The sequence below is a fragment of the Buteo buteo genome, chromosome 13 (genome assembly GCF_964188355.1).
Source record: "Buteo buteo chromosome 13, bButBut1.hap1.1, whole genome shotgun sequence".
Lineage (NCBI taxonomy): Eukaryota > Metazoa > Chordata > Aves > Accipitriformes > Accipitridae > Buteo > Buteo buteo.
The window spans coordinates 18,946,736-18,970,879 of record NC_134183.1 but is presented as its reverse complement, the minus strand read 5'-3'; the positions used below and the strand labels follow the sequence as shown (position 1 = coordinate 18,970,879).

At 39.1% G+C, this 24,144-nt stretch overlaps 1 protein-coding gene across 5 annotated transcripts in view; it reads left to right on the top strand.

Annotated features, from left to right (window-relative positions):
* Positions 1–11,676, top strand: part of ASB7 (ankyrin repeat and SOCS box containing 7) — a 32,742-nt gene extending 21,066 nt beyond the window's left edge. The window contains exons 5-8 of one of the 5 annotated variants that reach the window (XM_075044976.1): positions 1,431–1,460; positions 2,838–2,853; positions 4,006–4,664; positions 5,847–5,962. In XM_075044976.1, coding sequence (XP_074901077.1) covers positions 1,431–1,460; positions 2,838–2,853; positions 4,006–4,048 — 89 coding nt within the window. In that variant the 3' untranslated portion in view covers positions 4,049–4,664; positions 5,847–5,962. Of the gene's footprint in view, positions 1–1,430; positions 4,665–5,846 lie in introns of all 5 variants that reach the window. The other 4 variants (XM_075044975.1, XM_075044978.1, XM_075044973.1 and 1 more) reach the window with 4 other exon arrangements.
* The last annotated feature ends 12,468 nt before the right edge of the window (positions 11,677–24,144 follow it).

Below are 24,144 nucleotides of genomic sequence, written 5' to 3'. Positions count from 1 at the left end.
CAGCCACCTCCCCGCTGCCATTTGCACACCTATGCTGTACTCTGTTACAGTGTAAAAATAGTGTGACAATGCATCTTAAGCCTGTCTTTGTGTTCAGAGCACTTTACTTACTCTCTCCTAAAAATAGATAAACATTATGGTATTGAAATTCTTACCTGAATTTCCATAGCAGTTTCAGTAAGACTGAATTTATAGAAATGAACAAAATATTAAAAAAAAAAATCTTATACAAGCATATTCAAATCTGGATTTCATTGCAAAGTACACCAAAAAGCAATGAAAACATACTTCAGGCTCAAGTATTCTAACAGCCATTCTGAACACAAAATTAAACTAGAACTTTTAAAGCAACTTGTATGATATCCAGTTAAAAGGAATTAAAAGCTCTCTCTTTGAGCTGTTGAGCTAGATACTGGTTCAAGGAGTTTGTTCACTTTCTCAGTGAACACTCTGTAGTTCTCTTTCTCTCTAAATTCAGCCCTGCGTGTCTTATATTAATATATTTCAGACCTATAGGTTCTTGATACTAGCTTTTTCTGGCATTTTGAATATTGGAAAACCAAGCATCCTCTCTAGTTATTCTGCTGCTGTTTTTTGCAGAGTACAAGACAATGCATTTCCTAAACTGTCAGACCTACTCCTATTGCAATGAGCAGCTGAATTCCTGTTCAGCTCAGCAGCAGCCATTTACTAGGTGATCGCATCCTTTCAGTATGATCCTGTTTGTGCATCTTCATCAGTGTGTTTCTTGGCTGGTGGGTGAGACTTTCCAGTTGATAAGTTCATTTACCTTTTTTAATGCCCCCCCCCCCCCCCCCAAGCCAACAGAATCATAACTAAATTTGATTGCTGGCTGTAGCTGAGTTCCTTCATAGTTGTGAATTAAGGGATGGATTTGATAACTAACTACGGATATAAATACTTATTCTGATAATCTAGAGGAACTGAGCTGCTGCCAGCCATATGTCAGCCTGGTTTCAACTTTTTTTTTTTAATGTTTCACAAAACTTATTTTTAAGTTTCCTTTGTAGCTAAAAAGAAACTACCAAATGGTTCCTTGCTACTGTTTTCAGCCTTTCACAATTCCCAGGGGAGTCAGAGGCTCAGTTTGAGAAATACCACTGTAAGCTTTTTCCTACAGGAATGTAGTAATATTGCAGAGAAAACTGTGGGCGGCTTCTGAAATATGTCACAGATGTTATTTTTCATTTTTTGACTTCTTCAGAAACTGCCTATCCACTTCAAACCAATGACACTGATTGTTTCCTTTTAAAAGTACTTTTTTTTTTTTTTTTTTTTTGTAGATAGAACAATATATCAGAGAGGATCTTCTTGCAGCCTACAACCATATTAATTTTAGTTAGTCCTAAGTTTTCTCTTGGGTAACAGAACAGGTTAAGGTCAACTCATAATTCTTTTGCTTTGCGCAGGTGCTCTTCTATCTTCAGTGGAGGAGACTGGTAGGAATTCGTCCTTTCCACCTTTACAACACTTTTGTTTAAAACTGGGTGAGAGTCCCTAAAAATCAGTGTTGTCAGAGGTAGTAGGTCTAATATTACACCTAACAGGTCTATATTTAAGGATCATTAGGTGAGTTAGTGTTTTATTTCTTGGGGAGCATGGTCTGCATAGGAAAAACAGGCAGACACAGGTCTAAATGCATAAGCTGTGGAGCAGTTGTAATGATGACATACAGTTCTTTGTATAGCTAGTAAATCCTAAATGTAAGTTTTGCCTGTCTCTGGGCTAGAACAGCAAAATCCCAGATAGAATAGCAGAACAATCTTGAAACTGCAGAACGGAAAGGAATGGAGTATTGAGTGGAAATTCAGGATTAATTGTAATAATTTCTTGCATGTTAAAACATGCATTTTTTTTTTCCCTTGCTTTACCAGAGATGGCCAATCTATTAATAGAAAAGGCTTATTTCATTATTTAAGTAAAACAATTATTAATTATTTAAGGAGGGGAAAAAAAACCCCCTCAGGAACTTTTAACTTTGTTAGCAGTTGAAGAATCGAGTTAGGAAAATGTTTAAATTTTATACATACCAAAGTCTGCTGCCACCAGAGAGAAAAAAATCAAAAAGCAATTCCTCTTTATTTTATAACCCTATGTTATACATTTCTTCTGTTTGGAAGAAACTTTTCTGTCATGTTTGGGAAACTATACACAAGAATTGCATTGGTGGGGATTTCTGCTTTCCATTACAGCACATAGCACAAGCTGTGGAAGACAAAAGGTGAACTAACATATTTTTCCTGTAATTAATACTTCTAATTTATTTGATTATCGCTATAAAGCTTGCAAAATAAATCAACTGAAGTATCTAACTTTTTCCTGTGAACACGTTAGCAAACCTTCAGCTCTACAACAGTGGCAGGTGTTTGCTGCCCTGATGGTAGCTTGGGTTGTGTAACAGCCTAACAGTAACCCGGCTGCTCCAGAATAACAGCACAGCCATCATCAAGGTGTCCCTTTGAGACCAGATCAGGGATGTGTTGGGTTTTTTCTTTTAAGGTGATCAGTAGTTTTTTGTCACTATTTTGCATGATAGTGGTAATTAGGTCAATCTTATGTTTTATGTTTGTGGAGGTTTTTTGTTTCTTTCTTTTTTAATTCTCTTCCTTTCTAGCGTATTTGCCTAAATAACTTTCTAAACTTGTGATGCAGGATATAACAAAAGTTGCTACTTGCTAATCATTTTGAAACAGAACTTTATTCATCATTTAACTTGTCTTACTTTGCCAAATTACTAATAACATTTTTCATTTGCCAAACCAAGGTTCACTGACATCGGTCTGTAATCCTTTATTTTTTTTTTCTTTTTCATTCAGATGCAACCAAGAATGAGTAAGTGTTCTAGACACCGTTTCTAATAAATCACAAATGCATTAATAACCCTGGAATTTGCAAGGCGTGACCTAAGACACTAACAGCCACTAGATGTAGCAACTGGTGCTTAACACTGGAAATGTCCATTGTTAACACATTCCCAGGAAATATTTTTAGGCTTATCAGGGGAAAATGTCATACATTTGATAATCAGGTCTTTTTTAATTAACTGATGACCAATTTCTTCTGGGTATTTTGTCTGTTCCATTTTGTTCTCAAAAAACCCGTAGGATGTTAATTAAAAGGCATTCATTTCTGAAACCAGAAATCAGTGTCTCATAGCTGTATTATTGTGTACTCTACTACAGAAAATACACATGTAGATCTGTAGTCCTCTATATCCTCTAACGCTGCTGTTTGCAGTTAACTTTTGAAAAGGTGCATCCTTTCTGAACTGTGTTTTCATTCACATTTAAAGCATTAGAACTATTTCTTTATCACCATGAAGATTCCTCTGCTTGGTTTCTTACCAAGAGTAACTTTCTTTCCCTGAAGCTTGAGCATTCAGCTGTTGTCCAAGTTGTATAAATTCATTCCTTCAGGTGGAAAACAAAAAAAAAATTGCTAAGAAGAAACCACCAGTGGACAAAGTAACTAATGATCTGTGTTCTGAGTCATGGTGAAGGATTTAATTAAAAATAAATTGACATTTAGATACTGTGGTGATAAGTATAATAAAAGTATTTTAAACTTATATGAAGGAAACTCAAAATTTCCTGTTCTTTAATTTCAGATCTAATTTCTTTAAAACTGTTTTCATGCATTACTTCTGCTAGCTTACCTTGGATAATTTTAGTGCTTAAGATAAATCCCAGTGTATACCTGTCTGTCAGCCCATTTCTATAGAAAAACCCACGCAGAGGGGAGAAAAGGAGCAACTTGCTATAAAGGGTAACTGATACCACGTACAAAATGCCCAAAGTAGAAAACACAAAATAGTTTCATAATCTCTTTACTCTGTGCTTACCAAGAAAGTCTAATAAACTCATAATGTCAATGTCTGTTTAGCTGATAGAAGGTTTGTTGCTGAGGATGGAAGAAGGGATGGGCTCCGGAGCCAGCTCTGGGGCTAGCTTGGGTGAGAAAAACCCTCCTGTCTTCTCTGAACAGGTTTGTGCCCGGTGAGCTGAGAGCATCCTACTGTCCACCGTAAAGCCTACCTGCGTCGAGCCCCATACAGAAGGCATTTCCTCTTTCAAAAATGTCCTGCTTAATTGGTGGCAGCTCAGGAAAGCTAATTGGAAATGTCCATCTAAGTTATTTAAAGTTGCTTTTGTTGTTTTGTACTGCTTTTTAAAGAAATGATTGATTCAAGCAGTCAGCTCAATAAAATCGCCATGCCTTTCTTTGCAAAAGCAAGCACTGTCTTTTAGCATTAACGATTATACAGATAATAAAAGACTGTGGTAAGTTGCTCTGTTGGTGACAGATTATCTTGATACTAGCACAAGCACCTACATTGTTCATGGTGCCGAGTATTTTGACTCAGACAGCCATCGGGTGCCATAACTGTGTAAGCCTTTTTTTTTTTTCTTTTTTCAGGCCATGACACAGTTAAGGCGATGATCAGAATATTGATTAGCACAGCTTCAATGTATTATTGGGATAATTTCAAAAAAGATAGACCAGAATGAGGAAAAAGCACCAAGGCAGGCAGCTAGTTTGGTCAGAGTTTTGGAGTAGTTCCTGTGGTGGGAGGTTATTAAATAGAGCCTTCAGCTTTGGAAAAAGGTACCGAGCATGAGTGGAGGACGGAGATTAATATAAAGGTATGTAAAATCGTCACTGGCATGAGAACAATTATTCATTATTTTTTTGGTAACTCAAAGAATGGTAGGCATGCAATGAAGTGACCAGGAAGCAGATCTAAAATAAATAAAAGCACTTTGTAGTTTTCCAGCCAATGCCTAATTATATTGTGAAATTTGTTGCCACAGGATGTTTTGGATACTGAAAGTATGAATGGGTTCAAAAACATTAGACAGATTTACAAAGGGCAGGCCATTCACAGCTATTAAAGACATAGATCTGTGCAATCTCTGGTTTAGGAAGGCCCAAAGGCACCAGTGTCGAAAGCTAGAAGGGTATATTGGGACAGGATTTCTCAATGTCTGTTGTTCTGCTCTTTTTCTCTCTCTTTCTTCCTTGGGATCCATTGCTGGGTCCATTCAGATACAGGGCTAGATTAACCTTTCCTATGTTATATTTTATGGGGGACTGTTTTTCAAGGTGTTTAACTTCAAATAGTTTCCTGTTAAGAATGAGTCTGAAAGGGAACTGATTTATTTTGGAAAATCCTTGCCAGAAATTGTGAAGTTCATGTGATGTCAGCAAATCTTTTCCTCAGTGGACAGTAGTTAACTCATATTTTCATCTCTTTCTTTGACAAGGTTGTGACTGCATGCAAAGCCTAAAGGCTTAGTCTTTTCATTAGAAGGGAAAAAACAATCTTTAGCTCTGCCACACGATCCTAGAATAACTTTTATAAAAGCCTTACTCTCTAAGGAAACTGCCTAGTCCTTTACAGTTGAATGTAGAAGTTTTTGTCTTAATATTTGAAAAGAAGTGAGACTGAGGGGTTTTTTTTCCCCAGGTGTTACAAGGATAGAAAAAAGTCCACAAAAAGTGAAATGGAGGAGTTAATGCTGTTCTACAATGCTTAAACATGTGTTGCCACCTTGTGGGAATCCTCACATGGATAATGTCACTTTACACTGGCATCAGTAAAATTATGTGTATATAAAAATGTTTTTAGGATTCATCCTTTGATTTCATGGAATTCTTGTTCATTAGAAAGGTATTAACTTCCACCCTTTTTCTCTTGTAATTTTTCCCTTCCCTCTGCCTCTTAGAAAACAGCAGACATCTGTGATTTTACTGAGTAAATGATCTCTTAAAGTATGTTTAAAATGTGATCATTTTACTTTTATGTGTTCCTTTTGTCTTTTCAGGACAGCCCAGAAACTTGCAAGATCTATGCCGAATTAAAATCCGTCAGTGTATAGGCCTTCAAAACCTAAAACTACTTGATGAACTACCCATTGCCAAGGTCATGAAAGACTACTTAAAACACAAATTTGATGATATCTGATATCCATGAAGAGAAGAACTCTGAGCAAGATTAGTTATATTCCAGATACTGAAGAGGCTTGTTGCCTTGCACAAAGTATATCCTATGCAAATTCTGATTTTTTCTGTGAAGTCAGAAGGCAGATATACACTTCCTTGGGTTTTTTATACCACACGCTAGAAGGTCTTAATTTTTGGTTTCTTGGTCCAAGTTTACAAGGTCCAAGCTTTCTATACAATATTACATTTTAAAAATTGCTGTTGGTTTTTTGTTTGTTTGTTTGTTTTCACATTAAGTGTGCAGACTTGCAGTGGAGATGGAAGGTAGCCTCTCAAGGGAAGCAGTTGGTTTGAATTGGCATGCTGAGCAATTATTCAAGAAAATAAAGTTTGGAAATCAAGGCACCAGTCCTGCAAAAGGATACCTAGAAAGACCTTCAGAGCCCTGTTGTCTGTGGGGACTCTTGTCTCTGCCAGGGCATATGTTTTTTGCAGGATAGAGGGAAGAGTTGATAATCAACATGTCTTAGGGTACTGTATGAATATAATTTGGAAATTAAAGAAAAAATGCAGTTATCCTGTTCAATTTGAGGGTCTATACATTGGCTCTTTTTATATTATTCTTTTCCTAATTACTGTAGTTGCGATGCCCATAAAATTCAGGCCCTCTTCTTTCCTGACATTCCCTGTTAAATGGGTGGCTGTTTGTAAGTCTATTTTTAACAGTGACAGTACACTACAAAGAGGCATAGCCTCTGTATTTTTTACATTAACTTAAGAGTAAACAAATTTAGATTATTTTTTTTTTAAGCCAATGTATTCTGTTTCTCATACAGTGCCTCCTGTGCAATAATCTTTCTGATGTATTTTCCCTTTATGTGTGATTCCCCCCCCACTATTCCTCATTTAGTCTCAGTGCATTATTTGTGAGAATAGGAACTGCTGCCTTGCTGTGGTGTTGACGTGACATTACGAAAGTAATGCAGCGGTTGCTGTTCGTTATTACTCCCTGAATTTCATGAATGTATAACCTGCTTTATTTCACTTTCAGTTGAAATTTTATCTACAGGTTCTCAGCCAAATTGTGTCCATTTAAAAAAAAAAAAAAAGAGAAGAAATTGGCCAAACCCCTTTGTTTTAAAAGCAGTGATAGATTTTTTTTTTTTTGATTGCTTTGAAATTCAGTTTGTTTCAGGTTAGAGAGTGGGAAGTGCACATAAGTTATTAAGACACATTTTATATGTGCTCAAACAAGAATAGCCCCATTCATATTGAAAGTTTAAATTTTGCAATTAATCTGAAAGGAGCAGCTGAAAGGAGTACTGAAATTCGGCTACTGAATGTGTTTTTCATACTAGGTGTTAAAAAGATCTGTTAAAGAGTTTTGTTTCTGATCATAAAAAAAAAAGAGTTCTTGCTATCAAAAAAAGATTGGGCCAAAATGTGCAGTTGTTTCACTCTCTTTATTTTCAAGGGATTATGGAGTCATAAGGTTCTTGCCAGTGTCCTCTACTTTTTCTTTTGCCATCCTACTGGCTCTGGAAGAGCCTCTCTAATATCAGGAGTACTTTTGTACCAATTATACCAATGGAAGCGGGGAGATGAAAGGAACAGTGGTGGCTTTTAACGCTGTCACTTTCAAAATATTTAATATTAAAAATACGAAAAGCAAGGTGAAGCAGGTATACTCATATTATTTAACTGTGCTAGTTCCTTTTAATGTCTTATAACCCTGCACTACAATTCCTTGAGCATGAACCTTATCACCGCTAATGGATGCACCAGAACTACAGCAAGCAAGGAGGATTATCTCTCCCTATTGTCCCTGGCATTGCATCAGGTTTCCAAACAATAAGTGATTTTGGAGATTCATGGCTCAGAGGATTGGTAATGGGATGTTGAACCTTTTTATCTCCAACATGTATTGGTTCAAGTCCAGCCTGCTTGAGCAGTGACCAAAAGTTCATGTCTCAGCAGTGTGAGCAAGCAAGTGTGTCCGACCTTTACACTGTGCAGTGGTCACCTCGGGGCAGTAGAGCTTTATAGTGCTTCCTCCAGGTTGTATGTAGCGGTGGTGGCATTGTAGCAGGGACAACCTGAGAGTGTGGGTGGGGGGGTGTGTGTGTGAGCTTGTGTGTGTGATGGTGTCTGTTGGCTCCTATTGAAGCGAGAAAGATCAGCCACTACAATCTTTAAGCTCTCCAGTACTCAGACAGGACAGATGTTAAGAATTGACTGGCAGGTTTTAAGCATGAATCTTCAGTTTTGTGACATGAGATCAGAACCTTAACATTGCTTTCTTTTTTAAAAAAAATATTTAGTATTGTTCACTACATTTGTAAGTTGGTCTAAACCAATGTCCTTCCCCAATGAATTTTTACAGTAATATTTTCTAAGGTAATCTAGAATATATTTTAGTTGCAATCTATATTAAGGCAAATTACTTGTTCCGTCTGTTGCTGTGACTGAAGAAAATTATGGAAGATTTTGTTGGTAACAAGAATGCTATTTAATGAAGAAATGTGTAATTCCATTATTTATTCTTTGAGGTTTGTTTTTTGGTTATTTCTTTTAAGTACCTGACATCTAAAGGGAACACACATACAGTTCAGGCCAGTAAAAAAGCCTTTCTTTTAAATTAATTTTCATCCTATCCTCTCTCCCTTCCCCAAGGTGGAGGGAAGCCCTTGCCCTTTCTTACGATTCTAAGCCATCGCTTGTAGCTGGTTTCTCTGACCTTGATTCTGCAAAGCGCCACAGCGCATATGTCTCAACCTACTAATAGTCCCATTCTCTATCTTAAGTTATACATGTGCTCGACTGCGAGTGAAGTATGATCATTCGTTGATAATCCTATCCAAATTTCAATAATGGGGAATTTGGTCTTTTTTATGATTTTAAATATTGTGCACAAATACTTTGAAGAACAAACTGAACTTTGTTTTTCATTCAGACTAGAATGTGGAAGGAGAAGTGCATAATATAGACTTGTTATGTAGCCTAGTTCCATTACCTTAAAATTCACAGCTGAACACTTTTAATAAACCTTAAAAAATTGGCAAATACACCAAAGAATCAACATGAGTAAAAGACTCTGATCATTAACAAACTGCAAACCTCATCCTTGAAAACAAAGCAGAAAGTTTTTTGTAAATATTTATGTTTATAAATGTACAGCAGAGTAAGAGTGTTTTTTAGATTATTTAATTACCATATTTCTAAACTATTTACATTATAGACAATACTTGTTAGTTTGAAAAGCTCTTGAGTGGGGTTTTTTTTGCTCTTTTGGGGTTTGTTTTTATTTTTTTTTAAATTCATTGTCACTCATACTTGGAATAACTCTGGCTTCCTCGGGATAGCGTGGAAAATTCAGTTTTCTGGCTGTAGTTGGCAACCGTAAGAGAACACATCTGGACAAACTCATCAGATAAATACCCAGAGACAAGAGAGGGTATGTAGCATGTTTACCAGGGTGGACCGGGGCTAGATGAAAGAAGTTGCATCCTAACTTTCTCAGTAAAATCTGTTGAGAGTCACCAATGACATGGCAACCTGCCCACAAGTCTAGCTTCCATGCAACACTGTTACCAATATCATAATGTATTTTGTTCTTCCTTTGCGATGTAAGTTTTTGCTTTGGGTCAACTCAAATTTAAAAGAAAAAAAGTTAAACCTGGTTCAACCCTTTTTTTTGTTTGTTTGTTTGTTTATGTTCTATTTATTTCTAATGTAATGTTTTAATAACATAATACCACTTTACACATTTTCTCTCAATGTTTGTTTGTCTCTTCTACTCCTTTTCCTTTCTCCAGTGCACATTCTGGTAATGTGTTTGATACTCAAATTTGCCCCCACAAATAGGAGTACAGTTGTCTCATGAATTGTAACATGATTTTTACCAGTAAATACGAGCATAAAACTCACTCTGGAGCTGGACTTCAGAAGAGGGAACAAACTGATCTTTAGCTATGAGTAGTTGGGTTTTCCGTGCTTACATTCCAGTACAGCCACTTCAGGGTTTTCTGAAATTTTCACCTTTCCTTGTCAAGTTAATGTACTGATTAAGATACAAAAGTGAACCAAATAGAAGTCATATTTTGCAGTTGAATCTGTTTGGTGTCCATTTACTACTAATAAAAGTCGAATAAGAGGGATGTATATGAATATTCCTGGCACACAAGTGATAACTGGAAGCATTTGGTTTCAGTCATGAGAGTAACGTGCAACCAAAAGTTGTAGTAAGGTTTTGGACCCTGAAAATCTGGAGGGGAAGGAGAATAGATTTAAAGACACTACTGCTAAAGGGTAGTAGGGGAAAAAAATTGTTTTCTACTGCTCAGTAGCAAACTATACAAACATCACTGGGAGTACATATGCTGTACAACCAACAGTTGTGTTTAAAACTGTTGATGATAGTTACTAACGGACTGGTCAGACTTTGACTGGTATATTTACTGAATGCTGTGTTAAAGACTGTTCCTGTTTATGTATCATATTTCCTGTTTGAGTGTTCACTTGTTAAGTTTAAAACAATTAATGACTAATGCTACTACTTAAAAAAACCTGATTTACAAGCTGTTGACAAATTACATGTTTAGAATATACCATCTTTCCATATATTGGTATAAGTGTGCGATAAGGAAGTGTACTTATTTTATACGGCAAAACACTTTTTTTTACCATAGTGTATAACAAAACTTTTGTACCTTTGAAAGCAAACGTAATGGATCTGATGAAAACAAGCGAACAGGCTCTGCAATGTCTTTCCCCAAACAGCCTGGACTGAAGCATTTAAATTCTCTTTGCTCTAGTCTCTCCCCTCTGCTTTGGTTGGGGCTACCACCACCTCAAAGGTTTTATACTGTTCTTTGAAACTGGAATAGTATTGAAAGGCTAAAGTTTGTTCTTTTCCAATATCCCTGGCATACTGAATCTCTTCTATATGATTCTACTTCTTGACTTACGTTATTAGCCAAAGTAAAGCTCAACATGTGATTTAATCCCATGATAATAAGAAACAAATCAGATATATGCATTGCTTTATGGAACCATGCTACCAGGAATTCCTCAGCCAGTGCACTCCCCAGGGATCCACAACGTGCAGCTGGAACAGCAAAAAGTTGGGATCGAAAGCTGCGTTGACTTTTATTGGGAAATCTCCAGCTGTCTAGTGAAGAAATCGGAACTCCAGCTGTTTCCTCCACATCTGGGATCTCTAGTGCTGCTGACTGCTGTTTGTGAGGTCCCAGGTAAGTTTTGAATGCTGTTGAGGCTTGTCTTCATGTTTGCAAGAAGGATGTTTGACACATCTACAGAGGGTGCTTGTAAAGGGTCTGAAAGCATTTCTATGCCTTCTCTAAACTTGCCAGGTTTTTCTGTACAGTGCAGTTTGTGTAGTCTTATAGCAAGAGTGTTTGAGAGCAATGGGTACTACAGAGAGAGAGAATTTCCCAGACTTTGACTTGATCTGTTGCAGTGTTTTGCAGACGCCTCAGCATCCATGAAATACTCCTAAAATGTTCTGGGAACAGTGAATGAAAAGCAAGCTTATAGGCAGTAGGTTATACAAGGATAATTGCTTTTAAGAGAAAATTTAAGTCTGTAAACAACTGACGTGCAGCAAGGAACGTCTAGTCTTTTTTAAAGACCACAAAATTGGCTGTAACTCTTCTGTTCTGACTTGCCAAAATAGTTTATTTGCAGTCTTAGTGCTCTCCAAATATATCAGAAGATCATCTCCTGTTCTGTCACAAGTAACTAAGAGTTAATGGAAGTATTATACTAAATTCTGTCCTCATTTCTGACTTACACCATTAACTCCACTGAAGGTGGTGGTTACTCAACATTTAATCTAGTGTGAACGAGCAAATAATTGATTTGGATGGCCAGCTTGCAGTCCTGCTCCTTGCTTTATGGCCTAATGAAGAGAGTATTTTTGGAAAGTATTTGCAAAACACTTTGTGAAGGAGTGCTAAGAGAGATTCTGTTCTTGGGGCCAAATTTATAAGCAACCAATAGACAATTTTTTTTTCTTCTAAAAACATCAGCTGTTTTGATATAGTTGCTTAAATAGTTTGATATCTACTCATGAGTTGGTGAGAGACATTTCAGTTTGATTGTCCATTTTATATCTTGAGAAGCTTAATGTATCTGCTTATTCGCTAATACAGCAGATTAGTTCAAGTAGATCTGCAATGAAATGTAAACTCATTTTATTTTAAAGGCTTAATTAATTTTAAAGCCATTACAGATTAAATTTTATATATGTCAGTGTAACAGCAGGTTCTTCTGTTCTTTGCTGAATGCATGCTTGCTTGCAGCCAGCAGTTTGCATTCACAATGTGTTTAAAATACTAGGTTTTGAATTTGAGTAGCATCTTGTTGGCTGAAACTGTTAGAGCTGCCCTTGTCACTGCTATGTCTACGCCTAAACTGAGGCTGGGAAAAGTTACACGTCTACGTCCTGTTCAGCTACAAGCCAATTCTGGGTGATTTTTAGGTTCTCATCTGTTACTACCTGACTATAGCATTTGCAAGGGATAATAGAAATTAAGATTCAGTCTCATCTAGTGCTTGATTTTTAAATCTCAGAGAGTGCCTAGCGGGTTATTGAAATGTGGCTTCTAAGCAATGCCTGTCTCAAGCAGCTCAACTTGAGATCCATGCCCTAGCTATCTGAATATTGCTCATCTTGTAATGGGTTTTAATATAGCTGTTAGGAAACCCGAGTAATTTTTAGAGAGCAGTCAGTCTGAAAATAAAGTGACCAGGATGTTTGTTAGGAGGATGAAGTTGAGATGTGGGATTGTGTGTGAGGGAGAGCAGAAAATGTGGCTTTTGATCTTACAGAAATGTTTGGTATGTGGGTTGTTTGGCTCAGAAGTTTGAATGTCCTTAATATAAAATAATCTGCATGAGTATTTGAGTCTGTTCCTTTTCTACTTTGTGTGAGCTGTTTAATGGTTAGTGAGCCAGAAAAAATTACTGTGTTTTTTGATGGTTCAGGCACCCTCCTGGTGAGTGGAAGACTTTAATTGAAGTTCCCACTCTGAACCAGGCAAAGCAATTAAAGAATGGGATTTGCACTCATGTTCCCACCTTTTTAGTGCTGTGATTACAGGTTTGTAAAATTGTGCCACTGAGAGATAGCATAACAAAACTGTTACACAACCTCTGAGATTGACCCTGAAAAGTCATTCAAAGCAGATATACAACTGAATGGAGCTTACCCTTATGTCTTTTGCATGTGTGAACAAACGACTGATGCTCGTGAGGGTTTTTTTGTCCCTACGTATCTGAATTCTACCTGGAAGAAATAATTCAGACCTCTTCTGATTCCATGAGCACCTTACCTTGAGGTCGTATGGTGTTAGTATTTATGGGCACCCGCCTGCTTCCAGCTCTAGTCTTTGCTATCAGTGCTGACCTTGTTTTCCTCTTTACAACCTGTCCTCCACACCAGGTCACTGAGGACGGTAGGGAATGAGACCTTCCTCGCTCTGAAGGAGACAGCCTTAGCAGGTGGATTGAATGGTAGGATTTCAGGCATCATGTAGCGGTGATGTTCACCAGTCTCAAATCTAGTGCTTGGCAGTGTTCAGAACCACCAAGGAGTGGATGGAGTCACCTCTGCAGGCATTTGAAAGAGGGAAGGAGTCTGGGTCAAATGTATGGAAGGATATTTAGGCTGAATCCAAAAAGAATGAGTACATATTGAATTGTGTAAGTTGAGTAAGTAGGGTGAGCAGCTGAGCTGGCAGCCAGGAGCAAGGACCTAAGATTGTGTGGTTAGGAAAATGGGAGGCTGTGAAGGCAGATACAAAGCAAACATTCATTGAGATGTATAGAGCAGGACTGAGAAGGGGAGGTAGGATATTGTCTGAAATGTATTTGCTATCGTCATTTTGAAATGTCTAGCAGCTTACACCTCCTGTTCTTCCATCAGAGGAACATGCCATCGCCACAGCTTTGGGATATTGAGGATGTAGTGTGTCAGTCTTGATGCTGTCCCCTCTGTTCTTTGCCTCTCTCAGGGGCATTAGTTTCCTACCATGCCAGCCTCTTCTGCGCCATTTACTCACCGTACGAAGGCAGAGTAGCTTGAAAAGGAAGGGTGGTGAGGAAGAGGAGACTGGGGATGATAATTCAGGTGGCAGTGATAATTGTAATGTGTACCTCGAGTGGTTGTTGGGTGGAAAGATCACACCTTTGTTGCAGGGTAGCTGAGCTTGCTATTGACCTGTTGTTAATCTGAGTGAAAAATCTAACGTGGTGCTACTTTTTGTGATACTGCTCAGGACTTCTATATGCTTTGGTTTTATTCTATTTTAATCTGCTTGCTTGGCTAAAGAATCAATACTTTTTTTTTTAAACCCAAAATATCTTACCCTGCATTTTCATTTACTTCAGTTCTAATGTTTCATCCCAGATCACTGATTTATCTTGTGGTGTTGTTTTAAGACTCAAAAAAGCTTAGCAAACTTCTTTCTCATCACAACCAGTTAGTATTTTAATGGATCAAACTAACTAAGGACACAACACAATCTTGTAGTGACATATCTGCAGTATTAGTACTATATCCTGTAACTCTGCTTTTAATTTGTTCATGTCCAAGTAAACTAAATTAAGTGGCTTTCTGTAAGCGTCTGATCAGTTGTTATCAACCAATATTAGAAAACACTTTAAACGATTCCAAGTAAGACTTCTTTGAAAGATGATCCAGATACGGGTGATTTCAATCTTATCTGGTAAATAGCTTCAGATAATCTCTGCTGCTAATTGAGTCTTGTGGTTTGTGTTTTCTTCTTCCCAACCTTGGGTACAACACTGATTATTTTTCTACTCAAGATGTTTTGCCAAAATTTTTGAAATCTACCATTTTAAGCATAGAAAAACTTTGCTGAATTTGAATTGCTTTCGCAATTCATTGGCCTTCCTTCTGCCTTCGTAAGAGAACAGCTTTTAATGAGACCAGACCCCTTGTTTTAAAGGGCATTTTTAATGGCTTCTACGTTTTGCCAGATGTTCAGTGTCATATCTAGTACTTTGTTAATTTGTAGTTATCTTGTCAATAAAGTGGCTTTTTATCAGATACATGTAGTATGACAGTTATTAGTTATAGTCATATATACAGCTGAACTTGCTGGCTTTGAGTATTTCCTGTGCTTCATAAATACTTACATAATCTGTTGTGCAGGCTCAGCTGTTCTTAATTCTAATGTGATTCATATTGTGCTTAGAAATCTGACATTCTTGGCTTGTCAGAAATATTAATATGTTAGTGCCATATCTGTTGAAAATTGACATGTTTTTTGCAGTGCTTTAATTTTCACTTCTTTATATTGCAGCATTCCATATTGAGCAAGACGGCATTGTTTGCTTTTAAATTTCCCTCTCACCTTCAGTCCTGAGAAACCAGAAATAATTAGATTATCTTTCTCTTGGCTTGCATAGTTTTCACTTGTAGTGAATTATGCCATGCAAAACTGTATACCTCCAGTGAGAATTTGGTTGTCATTGTTATGAGCTACATCTGGACTGTATAATACTTTGTACTTTGCACTACAAAGACTCTTTGCCCATGGCTCGGAGTCAGAAACTGTACCTCGCCAGCAAGTAGGAGTAGCTCTTTCCTCTAGCAAAAGTGCCATGCTTAGTCTCCCCAGGCCTTTCTGCTGTGGTCGGAGCTGTTGTACAGACAAGAACGCTGCTCTAAAGCTCCATAGGTGGTATGACCTCAAATCTTAATAGATAGCAAAAAGTATTACGGGAATGTTGACCTCCATGTGGACAGGTCCCATTTCTTCAATGGGTCGTGGGAGACCAGAAGGGAAATTCGATTTCCATCTACTTGAGCCAAGTAATCTATCCCGATAACTGGATGAAAGTTTATCTTCAGGGAAGAAGTTTGAATGCACCTTTAAGGTCCATGTGAAGGCAAATGAAAAGCCTTTACTGTTCAGCCACTTCTGTATTTAATTACCCTACTGCTGAGGAGCTGAAGCTTTTGTTTCCAGGTTGTGTCTTTCTGATTTCAGCTGGGAAGTAAGGAATGTTGCTGTCTCTCTGTACAGTCTTTTGTCTTGCTGATGGTAACATTTTCTTGTATAATCATGGGGATAGTAAATGATTACTGTTCAGACTTCCTCTTTAAAATGAGACTTAAAAGTCTTTGTGTCTCTCACTCCCCACATTGTTTTTGTTGCTGTCAGCTCTTACACCATGCTCTTTATTGAATGTTTGCATGGTATAGACCCACCAGTTCTTTACGGAGGCTGTTTGATTCTGATAAGGCACTATAAAACCAAACCTTTTTTGGAGGATTCTCTTGTTTGTGAAATAATGAAGAAGCAATGCCACTTGGTTGCCCAGAGAAGTATATTGAAAGTGTATGGACTTTGGGTTTGCGTGTTTAGGGGTTTTTTTGGTTGGTTTTTTTTTTTTTCCCCTCCAGCCTATCTGTTAGGTCAAGAGAACATCAAGTGCTCCAAGCAAAAGTGCCCCTGTAGGCAGAAACCTTGGAGGTTGCTCTAATTGCTCACCCATAAAGTTTTTCCTTGTGTAAGAGCCATACTCAGAGCTGGTGCTGGAAGAAACACTCTCATTGAAGCATAAAGCTGTTTGGATCTTGAAATGAGATTGCATTTAAGTGCTATGTTTTTCTGTTCATGCAGAAGAAAATGCACAGCTCATTTTTGAAGCCTCATCTCTCGTTTCCTGTCCTCATCCATGTCCTCTCCTCTTTTTCCCCAGTATGTTGTAGCATCAGCAAAGTAAACTATTCTGCAACAAAGAATCTACTTTGAATTGAAACCCTACATAACTGTTTTGTATACTATTACGAAACTTAGGTTTTTATTATAGAGTGTAAATGAAGTCCAGATACAGCTCCACAACTTGCTATTGATCTCTGTGTAGTGTGATCCCTTGCAAAGACAGGAGATGAGCTGATGCTCAGTGAAGTTCGCTTGACTCAGCTGTCTTACCAGAACATACTGCAGCATAGATGCGTCATGTTTTTTAAGCAGCATTTATTTGCAAAGTAGCTAGTTACAGCTGCCTTTTATTCCTGTGGTGCACAGACAAGAGGTTACAGTACAGTTCTTCCCCCAGAATGATGTATTGCTATCGTGACCTTGACTTCTGCTCTTATGGAGGTTCATGGCCATAAAAATCACTTTGTTCAGGAGCAGTGGCTGTAACAAATAAGCTTAGCTAAACCATCGCTTTTTTACTTTTACTGATTTCACTCTTCTGCTTTATGACAGAGGTTAATACAGAGAATTAGATTTCAGTGACACTGTTTAAACTTCTTTATCCTTGTCTAATTAAACTGAATGCTTTAAAGATGATTCATATTGCTTGACACCCTTGCATCTAAATACTCTTTCTTTTAGATGGAAAGTAAAGGAAATGTGCAGAATAGAAATTCAACACGGCCTTCCTTTCAATTACTGAGAAAAGGCATTTTGAGGGTTTTAGGTATTTTTTTTTTAAACTTTCACTAGGAAGCACTATACTTTTCCAATATCTGGTGTGATGATAGCCAGCTCCCAGATGGGCAAATTCCCAGAAAATATTTCTTAAAGGGAAGAGTTCAAAAGCCGTGAAGATAACCCCTGTTTCAGTGCAGAGCAGCAGCATCACCTGTTTCAGAGGGGCACCAACAAGTTCTGGAGGTTGCAACTTCACTCGAGCTGCATGCCAATGGTATGTTGGTAGGACCCAGGAGTAGGTACAACCTTCCCTCAACCCCACCACCCATCTCCCCATGCATCCAACTTTCTTGTCTGGGGAGCTACGGTGTACCCCAGTGAAGAAGTTTATGGGAGGGGGAGCAGGACTGTTTGATGTCCCATGTAGTGTTCCTCCCACCATAGGACAGCTGTGGTCTTGTGGCAGATTCTTTCAGGTTTTGTCAGCTCAGTCAACAAGGACACACTGAAATGAAAGTTTTCTGCCTTATAATGAATACTTCTTCCTAAGCTACCAGGAATCACTTGGTTTTGCATAATGTTTTGTGTACTGTCCCTTCCAGAAGGCATGGTGTAAGTAACAAAGGCTGGGTCAAAAGATACTGTGGTTTCCCTTCCGCCTTATTGCAGGACTTAATGATATAAAGAGCACAGTATTTCACTGATGTTTATTGCTGTTTCTGCTTGTGGGCTTTTCACAATACTGTGGTCAGGAAGATGACAAGATAAAGGATGACTAGTGTAGATCTGCTCCCTCTTTCAGAATAGGAATAACCCCCTTTTCTGATTATATTTTCTCTCCCCTTCCTTGGAAAAGATGACTTAGAAATCCATCACAAAGGAAGGAAGTTCATTTGAATTTCTATTGAACCTTGAAAAGCCTCTTTATAAAGTCTTATTTGGAGGCTTTCAACAGTGGGCCTTTGACAAGAGCAGAAGGCAAACCTGAAACTCCTGGTCCAAGTACTCTGGTGTCAGTGGCTTGCCCTTGGCTCTTGTGCTGTATCGCAGATGGAAAATGACACCATTACTCATTCGTGGGTGTATGCTGTGTGATCTGAGTCCTCGATAGCTGTAATAGTAAGAATCTCTACCATACAAGGAAAAATTACTGTTAGCTAATTGGAAAAAAGAAAAGAAAAAAAATAAAAAAAAGCCAGCAGAAATCTGCATTACTCTATTTGGAGGTAAGAGAAGGAGGAGCCGGCTGAATGCGATGACTTATTTCCCTGTGCCTTTACAAAATTTCTGATGTTCTTCTAAGTAAGAATTTGTACATTCAGCCTTCATTTTTGATAGCGTGTTGAATGGTGATCATATATAGTCAGAAGAAAGACGCTTCTTTTTTTTCCCCTTTTTTTCTTTGAGACAGCATAACTCAGAAGAACAAAAGTCTCCAACAGATACAGAGATGAAAATGTGTCTGTTCCCAGTCCCATGCTGCGTGTGTTTCAGGAGCAAAATGGTTGTTCTCTGTTCTCAGCATCACATGAGAAAGGTGCATGGTGCTGAAAACAAGAGCAGCAGTTTTATAGCTACATTGGGAATATAGAAGAGGTGCATCTGCATGGATAAAACTGTCATTGATTGCATCTCGGGGCTTTTTATGCCAAAAGAAGCTATGGTTGCCCTTGTCAAAAGTTAGTATTTAAGTTACTGTCAGATTTGCAAACATTGTTCTGAATTCAGTGTAAATCATAGATATGTGGTCTTGCTCCAAAGAAGCTACATCGTCTACATTCAGTTATCAGAACTTTTTCTTACTGTGCAAGTGAAGAGAAGTTGTAGAGCAAAGATACTGGTTCCTTCAGCTGAAAAAACTTTGTTTTCCTTAATGTAAGACTTTAAATCCAACCAGATTTTTTTTTTCCCCAAAAGTTGCTCAGTAAGCTACGCAAAAAGCACCCGTCAGCATGTGCAGAGGGAAGTAATAATTAAGATGGAGATGAGATTAGGAGTAGGCTTGGGCTGTGCTTACTCTTGGAGGAGTGATTTGGTGCAGAAGAAAACAATTGGCACACTCATCTTAGTTGAGCAAGATACAATTTTTAAATAAATAACCTTTCCTTGGTTAACTGTGGTACTGAGCTGCTTATTTCGGTGCTACTGTTTGTGTGCTGCTGTCACACAGGACAGGCTGCCCAACTCTTTATGGATTGCACAGGTTATTCAAACTTTGTTCTCCATAACTCATTCTGCTGAACTATAGCTGATACCCACAGTTTTTCTTTAAGTAACTTAGGATGATGTGGCAAGCCTTTATTTTTTCCCTTTTGATTGATTGTCTTGTCTTGAAAGAGAAGTTTTAAAGAGCAACCTAATGTGTCTATAGAAGATGTCTACCTGGTTTTGGACGTGAGTTATAGAGGGCTGAGACCCAGTGGTCAACAGTAAGGTAGTTCTCTGAAGTTCAGAAAAATCTCTCTGATTTCAGGCTGTCAAGTTATTTTAGTAAATCAAGTTTCTTTACACTGGACTAACTGTATGTTTTCAAAAGACATTTTTAGTAGTAGAGAAGTAATGTCATGTATGATAGGTCTGCTTTTATATAACACTTGGTTATGTGTATAAACAGTTATCTGTATTTAAACAGTTCTCAAAATAACAGGTGGCAATAGGAGGGCAAATAATGGGAGTAATATGAGGCCATGACTTGAGAAATACTTTTTTCTTACATCAACATTTGAGTTTATTTCTCAAGGGTTAAAATCTGACAAGTCACTTCTGTACTTGTCCCTAATTATATACCAGTCTGCATCCATGAAACTCGGCACTCAGTCTCTATAGCTTGTTTATCTGGCCCAAACCCTGACATTTCTACTATTGAAAATACTTTTTTCATTAAAAATACAAGGAGTGGGGGAGATTTTGCAGATAATGCTTAGACAAGGTCAATTCTGGAATTTTTTGACCGAGTTGTTTTTGCAGCTCTCATACCGCTCAGTAGAACGAGGAGCCCCGTCGGAGGCCTGGGAATCAGTGCTAGACTGCTGCTGGCAGCCGCTCGCGCGGTCCTCACCCGTGCCGGGGACGGGGCACGGTGTCATTTGGCCCTGCCACGGCTGCTCCTTTCTCATGGCTCTCCCACAAAGGCTGACCCTGAATTTTCTAGACTAAACAGAAGAGATGTGAAATGGCCGTTAGAGTCAGGAAAGACGAGAAACGAATGGGTTCAGACTGTGAGTTTTTTACTGTAGCTTGCTAGTTTGTCCATGGAGATGAAAAAGTGCATGCCTAGTAAGAATCTTTAAAGATGTATAATCTCTATAATGAAGCCTGCTCTTAATTAGCAGTCTGTTTTAATTTGCGTTCTGAATTCTGCCTTCCAGCTCCGGTAACTCAGGGCCGTGTATTTACAACAGCTGCTTGAATCCTAAGGGTTTTCCCCTAAACCCACCATTTCTTATTGAAGGTTTCTAACATTTTTTTCTTTTTTTTTTTTTTTTTAATATAGGCACAGTGGTTAATGGATTCTTCCCTGCTTGAGTTCACTTCAGGCAGTTATTTGCATCCACTCTTTTTGTAGAATTAAAGGGTGTGTTAAAAAGACTTAGGAGCAGCAAATATCTTTAATATCATTATCAATGATCTGGACGAGGGGATTGAGTGCGCTCTCAGTAACTTTGCAGACGACACTAAGTTGGGAGGGAGTGCTGATCTGCTCGAGGGTAGGGAGGCTCTACAGAGAGATCTGGACAGGCTGGGTTGATGGGCTGAGACCAACTGTATGAGGTTCAACAAGGCTCAGTGCTGGATACTGCACTTCGGTCACGGTGACCCCATGCAGCGCTACGGGCTTGGGGAAGAGTGGCTGGAGAGCTGCCCGGCAGAGAAAGACCTGGGGGTGTTAGTTGACAGCTGGCTGGATATGAGCCAGCAGTGTGCCCAGGTGGCCAAGAAGGCCAACAGCATCCTGGCCTGCATCAGAAATAGTGTGGCCAGCAGGAGCAGGGAGGTGATTGTTCCCCTGTACTTGGCACTGGTGAGGCCGCACCTTGAGTCCTGTGTTCAGTTTTGGGCCCCTCACTACAGGGAAGACATTGAGGTGCTGGAGCGTGTCCAGAGAAGGGCAACCGAGTTGGTGAGGGGCCTGGAGCACAAGTCTTATGAGGAGCGGCTGAGGGAACTGGGGTTGTTTAGCCTGGAGAAAAGGAGGCTGAGGGGAGACCTTGTTGCTCTCTACAGCTACCTGAAAGGAGGTTGTAGTGAGGTGGGTGCTGGTCTCTTCTATCAAGTAACTAGCGATAGGACGAGAGGAAATGGCCTCAAATTGCAGCAAGGGAGGTTTAGACTGGATATTAGGAAAAATCTCTTTACCGAAAGGTAAAAAAGTTGTCAGGTATTGGAACAGGCTGCCCAGGGAAGTGGTTGAGTCACCATCCCTGGAGGTATTCAAGAAGCACGTAGACAAGGTACTCCAGAACATGGTTTAGTGGGCATGGATGATGGATGGACTCGATCTTGAAGGTCTTTTCCAACCTAAATGATTCTATGATTCTATGAAATGAAGCAATAAGCAAGCAAATAGCATGTGTATGCAAATGCTGTAAGTGCTTTATGATGTTCCACTGCCTTCATGCTTCCAAAACGTCATCCCCATTGGTTCTCTGTTCTGAGGCTTTATGCCAAAGCCTGGTGAAGGCAGTGGGTCTTCCCATGGCTTCTGACTTGGGTCTGAGACAGGAGAGAAGCAAGATGTTACCAAGTCACTCAGATTTCACCAGGAGCTTCCCCGTATCAGGAAGGCTTTTTCTGTGTTGTGAATAAAACCATCTCACAAGAGCCGAAGAATAGCCCAGCTTTGGAAACTCTTCTATTGTCATCTGCATCACCCACTGTCTTGACCTAGTGACCTCAAGAGCTGAAGACATTGAGCCTGTACTGCCTGCATGAAAAAGCCAGCCACTCAAACTGGAACTGGAAGAGATTAACAGTTTCTGTAGCTTCTGAAAAAAACAGAGGACAGGAAGCTTGTTGACCAGCGTGTCAAAGCTCAGTTTCCTTGTATAGGGTATATAAATCTGTTGGGTTCACAGTGAAGTTATCCCTTGAGTTTGCAGAGTAGGTGATTTCCATCCCTCTCCCCCATCCCTCGTGCCTGCAGTGTCTGGTGTAAGCTATGAGAGCCCTGGGTAATCCCTCAGTTCTTTAGCTGAGACAGGCTGGAAAGCTTCCAAACGATGTCCCATCAGTGCTGTTACCTTTATATTACTAGGAATTGCAAGGTGCTATGGTGCTGGGGGGAATGAGTGAAATCTGTGTTGGTTTTATATGGCTTTTGAGTTGTTCAAATGACTCTAATAAGCTGCTTTGCATTATAGGACAGGCAGATCGGTATCTCAAGAGATCTCCTAAGTTTGGCTCTTTTTCCTTGAGCTTGATAAGCAGGAAGGATAGTCCCTAATGGGAGGAGAGGGAGAGAAGGAGCAAGGAGACATGTGGCATGTGCAACCTGGAAAACTTGTCTATGAGCTTGACTCCATCTAGGGAAGGAAGCTGATGCTAATGGCTCTGCATGAGATAACAAATTATACTCGAGCATGTGTTTTCTGTATTCATGTCAATATGTCACGGGGGGTGGAGAAACAGGATGTATAGTGTGCGCTTATTTCTGGAGCCTCAGGAGAGCTTCCCAGATGTTAAAAAGAAGTAAGGAAGGGTTGGAGATAAAGGAGGAAGACCTCTAGGGTGGGACTGGAAAAGCTGATCCAGAATAGGAGTCATTATGTTTTGCTCACAGTCACACCAGCTGGCTTCAAGTGGCAGGGGAGCTTTCCAGATAAGCTGTGGACAGTAGGAGCATAAATAAGAAATTTCTTCCAAAAGGGTGAAACAAAAAAAATGAAGGATTCAATACACCCATAAATAATTATTTAAACAAGCTCTCCTTAAAACAGCTGCTGGGTAGATTGTCCTTATGTGAGCCTTAGGTGTGGTGTGAAATATGGTGATAGTCTGCTATTTGTTGATAGTTGTTGTGCAGTCATCTTAAACGGGACGTTAAGGAAACACTCTTGTAATCACATTGCCATGTGTAGCTGTGTGCTGGAGATGTTTCTGATCCATGTGGTTAGCTGTCAGGGGCTGCATTAGTGACTGATGTAACTTAGTACGCTTGATCACTGTGTGCTCGAAGCATATGGTTTTGAATGAATTATCCCATTCCGGTCCTTCCCCGAGGCTTTCCCAAGATTTTCCTCCTGTCCTGCATAGCCTCTCTGGAAGGATGGCAGTGCAGCAGCCCCGCTGACCCAATTTGGTTGCCTGGTGACGCTTCCATTTTTTTCTCCTCATCACTCCAGTGATATTTTGCTGGATCTTAATGTAATCTGTGATCCTGCTAAAAGCAGAGTTCAGGATCTCTTCTATTGCCTGAGCATGCAGTGCTTCCTTGTCCTAATCGAAGGGCATGCTTTTCTCTACACAAACACTTCTGCAGGAGGAAAAAAAAACCCCACAAATAATAATAAAAAATGTACAGGCTTCCCCACTATTTCCTGTCACTTTGTATATTTGCAAGAATCCAGATGCTGCTGCTATTACTAGGTAAGGAAAGCCCAGAACATTTGGCTTTCTTGTGAGTAATACCGCGTTGTAGTTGTCCTGAATTTAGTATGCATATACTCTATTTAGTTATTTATTCCCCCAAAAACATAACCCTGTGAGATAAGAAGTTAGAAACCCATTTCCTGCTCTCGCTGAT